Here is a 10,094-nt window from a genome sequence, read left to right as displayed (position 1 = left end):
TATATATATATATACACACACACATATATATCATATATATATATATGTATATATGTGTATATATATACACATATATATATTTATATATACATATATCAATATATATATATATATATATATATATATATATATATATATGTGTGTGTGTGTGTGTGTGTGTGTGTGTGTGTGTGTGTGTGTGTGTGTGTGTGTGTGTGTGTGTGTGTGTGTGTGTGTGTGTGTGTGTGTGTGTGTGTGTGTGTGTGTGTGTGTGTGTGTGTGTGTGTGTGTGTGTGTGTGTGTGTGTGCGTGTGTGTGTGTGTGTGTGTGTGTGTGCGTGTGTGTGTGTGTGTGTGCGTGTGTGTGTGTGTGTGTGTGTGTGTGTGTGTGTGTGTGTGTATGTGTGTGTAAATCCAAGGTTAGACCCTTTGAAAATATACAACTGGAGCAGAGCGCTTTTGGTATATTATATCGTCAGTGCACAAATACATCGTTTTAGAGTACAAACAAGCATAATACAATTAGTATAATAGTAGGAATAACGGAAGGTACACGCGAGGAGGTGATCAAATGTCAACGGCAGGACAAGGTGGTGATCAAATGTCAATAAGTAGTAAAAGAGGAATCTGGTATACCCAATGGATAGTAGGTGAGGATCAAATGTCGAATAAATTTTATATGGAAATGGTATTACAATTGGTGAATTGGTACATATCTGTTACTTCTTTACAGGTATAATTATCGTGTTTATATAAACACTGATTAAGACTGATATTAGCATCTTGTGTGGATTTAATCAAACTACTTTCAATTACATTCCTTTTAACCATGTTCTTGTGGAAGTAGTAACACTGTCATTATCTTATCGATTGGATGATAAAAGGTGCTAAGGTGTTTCAAAATATCACTAGATTCATTTCTTTCTTTTACACATTTTTATGTTGTTTTATTCTGACTTATGTGTTTCCTCACAAAAATGTTATCTCTATACGCCTTTAAAATAGGAAAACATCAAGCAACGTTTGACCACGTTTGACCATCCGTCCGAATGCAAGCTCTCATGAAGGAAAAGATTTGGACATGATGATGATGATGATGGTGATGGTGATTGTTATGGTGATGGTGATGATGATGATGATGATGATGATGATGATGATGATGATGATGATGATGATGATGATGATGATGATGATGATGATGATGATGATGATGATGATGATGATGATGATGATGATGATGATGATGATGATGATGATGATGATGATGATGATGATGATGATGATGATGATGATGATGATGATGATGATGATGATGATGATGATGATGATGATGATGATGATGATGATGATGCCGCCGCCGCCGCCGCCGCCGCCGCAGCCGCCGCCTATTTTTGCGGCCAGTTCTCTGAATATGCATCTGACCAAAGAAAATGTATACAGGACATAAGGTCTATATTCTTATTTTTGGCTATAAAGACAATGGCGAATAATGTTAAAGAGATCAGGTGCTCACATTCATCCTCGCTTATATTTCTTCCCAGGTTGATTTTTCGAGATTCTTCGGTCTTCCCTCGTACCGCAGTCCTTCTGACCTTCGAGACGTCTTGCTGAACTTTTCCACTGGAGTGCCGCGGGCAAATGGTTAGATGTCGAGCATTCACTCACTTCCTCTTGGCCGTTGGGCGACACAGCTCTCCTTCCTCCGCGGGGTCTTCCTCCTATGGTTCGTTGAGATCGTCTGAGGGCACCAAGGGCCGAGGGAACTCCGACCACCTGAGAGAGTGGGCTGCCACCGCTCAACACCCGACTTCCGCCACTTGCCAGCACCTCATGGGTCCATGTGAGGCAACGGAAGCCGATGTCAGCTTAGGCAAGCCCGGTTCGTCACTCTCTCAGGCATGCATGACCCCGTCCAAAGTTCTCTTGTCCCTTGGGCCTTCGAACGCTCTCGCTGATCCTCGGAAGAAGATTCCCACGAAGAGAAGTCGAGCCGAATAGTCCGCTTACGTAGGTAAGAAAGGGGTTCAGACCTCCTCTGGTCCCCTGGTCAAGTACCGTCGTCCGGCGTGTTGTGTCCCTCGTCGCGAACACTTCGCCGAGGGCGCGACTCGCCGGGGGCGCCCTTTGGCAGAGGGCCGAGTGCATCTCGGATGGAGGCTGCTCTTGGCGGTGCCACTGCCGGGTCTCCAGCAAAGTCCTTCCTTCGTCCCTGAAGGACCCGCAGGCACGTATTATATATCATATATTAAATAGCATATATTACATATTATATATAATATATTATATGTTATATATTATATATTATATATTATATACTATATATTATATATTATCCCGGGCCGTTTCTAGCTATAGGCGGTATAGGCGATTGCCTAGGGCCCCCAACCTACCAGGGGGCCCCCGGCCGGCCCAATGGCTAGGTAACGCTACCGAAGGTCAAATATGAGCCTGTGCCTCTCCCGCTCGCCGACGCAAATAAACAACACGCCTCTTGCAGTGTTTGTTATTGTTTGAAATGTTTTGATCGTCTGCTAAAAATACTATCTTGTTAAAAATCACCTATATCTTATTTAATCTAAAGATATAATATGGTAAGCATTAATTGGCTTTATTTATTCATTTATGTGTTCACTAAGCTAGGGCTTATGGCTACAGATGTTACTAATTGTTAATTACAAACTCTTTTTGGCCATTAGCTTACTATTCTTTGTCCAATTGTTTGGCTTTATTTGTCACTGGAATTGGCATCACCAGCGTTCTTGTTTACTCTTTGGTCGCTTCATGCTTAGCTTCTGATAGTGTAAATTTGTAAGTTTGTGTGTTCTGTGACTGTAAGTTGGAATTCCTTTTATTATATTTGTATGCACAATAGGAAATGTTTGTATTCTATGGAATGTTTACCTTTTCCACCTTTTTCAATATTCAATGTTCATATATGTTCATATGTTCAATTTTGTTGATTTTGTATCGATATTTTATCCAATCCCTTATTCATTTATTCGCTTATTTCTTTATTATCAAAATTATGATTATTTATTTTCTCACTTCACCTACCTAATGAAAAAACACTAGATGGCAGGACCGAGGTTAGCTCAAAAGGAAGTGACAGAAATACATGAATTCTATTCCGTTTGTCGTGTGGTCCGTTTCTCTAGTTCGTATATAATATTAAGATAACCACAGGCTCAACAATCACCCATCTGTTCACCTTTCAGGTCTACCCGAATTTCGTGTATGTAGAATTATTTTTATTAAGGGTATTTAAAAGGTTTACACTTTACAGATATCTGTGTTAGGCCAACACTCAAAAAAATAATCATATTAATTCTACTCGAATATCGTGTATGTAAAATTGATTCCATGTATTTATAAGGTTTTCACTTAACAGATTTCTGTGCTAGGCCTACATTAGACTCTAAGACTCGCCAATCATCATTCCCGTAATGACATCAAAACGAATTTATCTCAGCGGAGCAGAGAAACGAAAGAAAAAGAAATTTGACGAAGAAAAATGGTCAAAAGAAAAAGGTAATTCATTATCGTTTATTTAATAATTTAAAGAAACATATTAAAGTTTGGTTTTATTATGTTTTCTGAATGGTGAGTATTATTTTAGACTAACGCCTAATCATCTAAGGAAATTTGTAATTTTGCAGGATCAATTCTAAAATATATTGGAGCTCCAGACAGCAAGCCAGAGGAATATTCTGAACTTCCTGAACAGGATGCTCCAGTGCCATCACATTCATCAGGATCTGTCCAGGAAGCTGTACTGCCACCAAGACCACCACATTCCCCAGAACCACAGAAGGCATCATCTACTTCTGAGCAGCCTCCCATTTATTCTAAACCACTAGATCCTGCTAACTGGCCAACCATTCTGTCTGATGCATTTAGAACGGATGCAGTAGGTAGAGGGCCATTTCAGATTAGTTCTGATTTCACATTTCCCAAAAAAGAAGACGGAAGAAGTTTTCATTATCATTATTTTTGTAGAACATTGGTTAATGGAGAAAAGATGAAGCGGACTTGGCTTATCTACTCAAAAACAAAAAATGCTCTCTATTGCTTTTGTTGTAAATTATTTTCAACCAAAGAACAAAAGTTAGTGACAGAAGGACTGACAGACTGGAAAAATAGGCACACTTTTGAAAAGTCATGAAAGCAGTCCAGCACACATAGTGCACATGGCAACCTGGAAAGATTTACAACTCCGTTTGCAAACTGGAAAGACAATAGACCAAGCTGAAAGAACACTATTGGAGGCTGAAAAGAGGCGCTGGAGAGATGTTCTGACTCGCTTAATCGCCATCATCCAATCCTTAGCCGAGAGAAATCTTGCATTTAGAGGTTCATCAAACACGTTACACCAGCAGAATAATGGCAATTTTCTAAAAGAGGTGGAGCTGCTTGCTAAATTTGATCCTGTCATGAAGCAGCACATTGAGCGTGTTGAGAGTGGCCAGTTCAGTCATTCCAGCTACCTTGGAAATATCATCCAAAATGAACTTATTGCTTCAATCAGTACTAAAATAATGGACACAATGGTGACTGAAGTTAAACAGTCCAAATATTATTCAATTATTTTGGACTGTACTCCCGATGTAAACCATCAAGAACAGATGTCAGTCGTCATAAGGACTGTCAAAATGGACAAGAAACCAGAAATTAAGGAACATTTTATGGGGTTCCTTGTAGCTTCTGAAACAACAGGTCTTGGTTTGTCATCTCTAATTATAAAGAAACTGACGGAACTGAATATTCTCCTTGAAGATTGCAGAGGACAATCATATGATAATGGTGCCAACATGAAAGGGAGAAACAAAGGAGTTCAAGCCAGACTTCTTGAGAAGAACCCTCGTGCACTCTATGTTCCATGTGGAGCACATTCCCTAAACTTGATGATATCTGATGCAGCAACAGCTTCAATAGATGCCACTAGCTATTTCGGCACTGTTTAGAAACTGTACAACCTATTTTCAGCCTCACCACAAAGATGGGCAATCCTAAAAGATTATGTCACTGTTGCACTCAAGACCTGGAGTGACACAAGATGGGAGAGCCGTATTAATAGCATAGAAGCTGTGCGGTATCAGGCCTCTAATATAAGGGAAGCTTTGTTGAAGGTCAGGGAAGTGTCTGATCCTCTGACCAAGGTTGAAGCCCAAAGTCTGGCAGAAGAGGTGGGGTCATACCGATTTATCATTTGCACAGTCATATGGTATGACATTCTACACATTGTGAACCATGTCAGTAAGCTCCTGCAGTCTCCTAAAATGCAGCTTGATGTGGCAGTTGACCTCCTTACTAAAGCGAAAACATCTCTGACTAACTACAGAAGAATTGGATTCACTTCAGCTCAAGTCTCTGCTAAAGATATGTGTGAGGAAATGAATGTAGAGGCTGTACTCAAAGAAAAGAGATTAAGAAGTACAAAAAGACACTTTGCTTATGAGGCCGCAGATGAGATCTGCAATGAAGAGGCTAGAAATAACATTCTTTAATGTTGTTGTTGACACTACCATTCAATCCTTAACTGATAGATTTAAAACTCTGAGTGAAGTAAGAGACCAATTTGGAGTGCTGCTCAATTTCCAGAAACTGGATGATCAGTCATTGAACAACCAGTGTGACAAACTATGCAAGACATTAACCTCTGGAAATGAAAGTGACATTGATGGAAAGGAACTGGCTATGGAAGTTAAACACTTACCAAGTTTGCCCTCAGACGAAATGACTGCTCTTGAGCTCCTCACCTTTATCCACAAAAAACATTTTGAGGAATTGTATCCCAATCTGTGGGTTGCACTGAGAATTGCCTGTACTCTGCCTGTGACTGTGGCCTCAGCAGAGAGGAGCTTTTCGAAGCTGAAACTCATCAAGACCTATTTAAGATCATCTATGGGGCAGGAGCGACTCAGTGGTCTTGCAATAATCAGCATCAACCATGAAGTGGGGAAAGACGTGTTGTATGAAGATATCATTGATGATTTTGCTAGTAAAAAAAAAAAGCCAGAAAGCAGAGATTTTGAGCCCAATACAATGCAGTTGGTGGTGGTTTGTATTCAGAGACTGTGATGTTAAGTTACTACTATTTTGGAGTGTGGTTTGTATTCAGAGACTGTGATGTTAAGTTACCAATATTTTGAAGTGTGGTTTGTATTCAGAGACTGTGATGTTAAGTTAAAATAAATGTTTAAATAAATAAATATGGTGTAATAGTTACTTGCATCCTTTAACACCATCAAAAGATATAGAAATCGTTTAATTACTGTTTGGCAAACTTCACAGGTATAAATGAAATACCAATCTGTCTAGCTCTCTAACTTTTGAGGGCCCCTAACTGCCTCTTGCCTAGGGCCCCCACAAAGCTAGAAACGGCACTGTATATTATATATTATATATTATATATTATATATTATATATTATATATTATATACTATATATTATATATTATATACTATATACTATATATCATACACTATATATTTTATATTAGATATCATATATTATATATTATATTTTATATATTATACATTATATAATATATACTATATAATATATATTATTTAGTATATGATATATATTATATATTATATATTACATATTATATATTATGTATTACATATTACATATTATATATATATTATATATGCATTATATATTATATATTACCTATTATATATTATATATTATATATTATATATTATATATTATATATTATATATCATATATTATATATCATATATTATATATTATATATTATATATTATATATCATATATCATATATTATATATTACATATTATATACTATATATTTATTATTTATTCTTATTATAGCCTATATACTACACATTTTATTAACATTCTATTTAACTGATTGGTTTTATGCTTCTTATGCATTATTCAACAACGATTTTTTTCCTATATTTTCCTTGCTGTAGTTCCTCGACGTTGAATGCTTTTTGTACATCAATTGCGTAGTTTTCTTGAACGAATGAAGTCGAGATTATTTTTTTGAATGACTACTTCAAAACACAATCGAATATTTCCCTTATTTTTATTTCTGAAAAAAATGAGGTATCCATTCACATCATTCATATGTTTATTTATTGGAGTGTTATGACGTTTTTCATCTTAATTCCTTTATGATATTTTTTTCTGTAAGTTTATTTGTCTATTTATTTATCTATTTATTGTCTTCTCTTTTTCGTTTGTACTTTTTTCACTAATGACGTTATTAACCCTTTCGCTACGTTATGCTCAACCCGTGATGACTTCGTTCACCTGAGGGTACAATCCCGTGGTGAAGGGTCCACTCATTTATGAAACACCGTTACCTTTCCTTTGTGTTCGCCCTTCCCGAAACACAATTTTTGGATATGAGTGACATTCTAAAAATATCTGACATGGCTTCCCTCTCTCTCTTATTCGGCTTCTTTTCATTATTCCCGCTTAAGTTGTTGTTCTTCCATTGCAATATTTTCTAAAACATTTTTTTTTTCAAGAATATATATATTTTTTGGATATTTTGTTTCTGGGTTCATAACATTTATTTGGCAAACGCCGTACCGTTTCATTCTACCTCAAGGTAATCCGCTCCCCGCATATTTCCACACCCTGCTCCTCTCCCTAGACAGGAGCCCCGGGGTCAATACTATCCCTCTGGGGAGGAGGGATCCTTCCAGCCGAACAAAATCTCCCAGCGGTACATAGCTTTAACGAATTATGCCGGAATACGCAAATAAAGTCTCAGACATAAAAAGATTTCCCTCAGATGAATAAAATCACCCGACCAAGTGATGACCCGCGTGTGATTCACCACCATGGTCTTGAATCACGTGATGAAGTCGTGATCGACAACTATTGCCCTCCAAGACAAGAGTCCAGAGATATTGCTTGGTCTGTGGCTAATGCTGACCTTACACCATACCTCCTTGGTCAAGGCAGCGGGAGCCGATTTGCTTGTGATGCTTTTCAGCCATGGGCAGATCCTGAACTTAGGCCTGCTGATTTAACAGACCTAGTCAGTATCACTAATGACAAGCCAGTATGTGTGTGTGTGTGTGTGTGTGTGTGTGTGTGTGTGTGTGTGTGTGTGTGTGTGTGTGTGTGTGTGTGTGTGTGTGTGTGTGTGTGTGTGTGTGTGTGTGTGTGTGTGTGTGTGTGTGTGTGAGTGTGAGTGTGTGTATGTGTGTGTGTGTGTTTGTGTGTGCATATGGATGTGTGTGTGTGTGTGTGTGTGTGTGTGTGTGTGTGTGTGTGTGTGTGTGTGTGTGTGTGTGTGTGTGTGTGTGTGTGTGTGTGTGTGTATGTGTGTGTGTGTGTGTGTACGTGCGTGCGTGTATTTACTTAGTTGTATTTTACGGGAAGGGGAGCTACACTCGTGATGTCCCTTCTCCATATCTCGTTTTATCTAGACTGTTTTTAAATTCGTGTATCGTTTTTGCACATACCATATTCTAGTCTAATATCTTCCAAATGTCTATTGTCCTGTGGGGAAAGCTGTTCTTTTTCAGGTCTCATCTATAATTGTCTTTCTTTATTTTCTTTCTATGTCCTCTTGTATCTCTACTATCCCATTTTATTAGATCCTCTCTATCAATAATTTCCATGCCTTTCATGATTCTATAGATAGTTATCAAGTCTCCTCTCTCTCTTCTTTGCTCTAATGTCTGTAGCTCAATTTTTGTCAGCCTCTCCTCATAAGATAGTTCTGAGAGCGTTGGTGCCAATTTCGCAATTGCTCTTTGTATTCTTTCAAGTTTTGTTAAACATTTTTTTGTACTTCTTGACCACGTCATCGCTGCATACTCTAATTTTGGTCTTATCAAAGTGATTAGTATTTCCTTCACCATTTCTTCGTCCAGGTATGTAAATGCCACTTTGATTAATCTTATCAAGTTATAAGTTTCTCCTAAAATTTTGTTTATATGTTTCTCAGGGGACATATTATTCATAATAATAACTCCTAGGTCCTTCTCTTTTTCCACTTTTTTAATTTCTTCCTCTCCCAATGTACATGATCCCTCTATTCTTTTTTTTTTGCTTCTTCCAAATTCCATTATACTACACTTCTTAATGTTGAATTCCATCTCCCACTTCCTACTCCATTCCCATACTTTATTGAGATCGCTTTGCAGTGATTCACAATCTTCTTCGGTGTTCATTTTTTTTTCAACATTTTTGCATCGTCTGCGAAGAAGCTCATATAACTTTCAATTCCTTCATCCATATCATTAGTATATATAGCAAACATTATTGGGGCCAGAACTGTTCCTTGTGGAACTCCACTAATCATCTCATCCCAATTGGAATATTTGTCTCTTACCACCACTCTCTTTTTCTTTCATGCAAAAAGTCTTCCATCCACTTTAGTAGTTTGCCTTGTATTCCCCTTACAGTTTCTAATTTCTTTAGCAATTTCTTATGTGGCACCTTATCAAAAGCTATTTTCAAGTCTAGAAATGCACAATCAGCCCATCCATCTCTTTCCTGTATTATATCTTGAATAGAAACACACCAGATTTGTAACACATGATCTTCCTTATCTAAATACAAACTGCCTCGGATTTAGTACTTTTTTTTCTAAATGCTTTACCCATCTAATTTTGATAATTATTTCACAAAATTTTGCTACCGTACTTGTAAGGGAGACCGGTCTATAGTTTGTAGGGTCTTCTTTGTTTCCCCTTTTATATATTGGTACTATATTTGCTCTTTTCAAATCTTCTGGAACTTTTCCTTCTTTTAATGAACTGCTTATTAGACAATGTATTTTGTCTGTTAGTTCGTCTCTGCATTCTCTCAAAATCCTGTTTGTCATTTCATCTGGACCATACGATTTTCTGACATCGAGATTACTCAAATGATTCATTATTTCATTCTTTGTTACTTCTATTTCTTTCATAGGGGGTACTTTCCCCTCCCACTCGTCATCTCTCAGTTGTATGTTCTCCCTCGTAAACACGGATTTAAAATCCTTGTTCATGATTTCTGCCATTTCTATTTTCTCTGTGTATTCTATTCCTCCTAGTCGTAGTTTCGCTTATTTAATTCCTTATTCTCATCCTTTACTCCTTTTAATTGTCTTTTTAATTCTTCTATTTCTTTAT

General features: G+C 37.3%; 1 protein-coding gene across 1 annotated transcript; it reads left to right on the top strand.

The window, feature by feature from the left end:
- The first annotated feature begins 2,320 nt into the window (after positions 1 to 2,320).
- Positions 2,321 to 6,187, top strand: LOC143038036 (zinc finger MYM-type protein 1-like). Its single transcript, XM_076206893.1, has 3 exons — positions 2,321 to 2,569; positions 3,367 to 3,506; positions 3,635 to 6,187. Exon 3 carries the CDS (start codon positions 4,166 to 4,168, stop codon positions 4,937 to 4,939), a length of 774 nt encoding a protein of 257 aa, XP_076063008.1. The 5' UTR covers positions 2,321 to 2,569; positions 3,367 to 3,506; positions 3,635 to 4,165; the 3' UTR covers positions 4,940 to 6,187.
- Positions 6,188 to 10,094: the final 3,907 nt, after the last annotated feature.

This window comes from Oratosquilla oratoria, chromosome 23, assembly GCF_046742065.1.
Source record: "Oratosquilla oratoria isolate Oo_2021 chromosome 23, ASM4674206v1, whole genome shotgun sequence".
Taxonomy (NCBI): domain Eukaryota; kingdom Metazoa; phylum Arthropoda; class Malacostraca; order Stomatopoda; family Squillidae; genus Oratosquilla; species Oratosquilla oratoria.
This window is presented reverse-complemented; position numbering and strand designations above follow the sequence as displayed.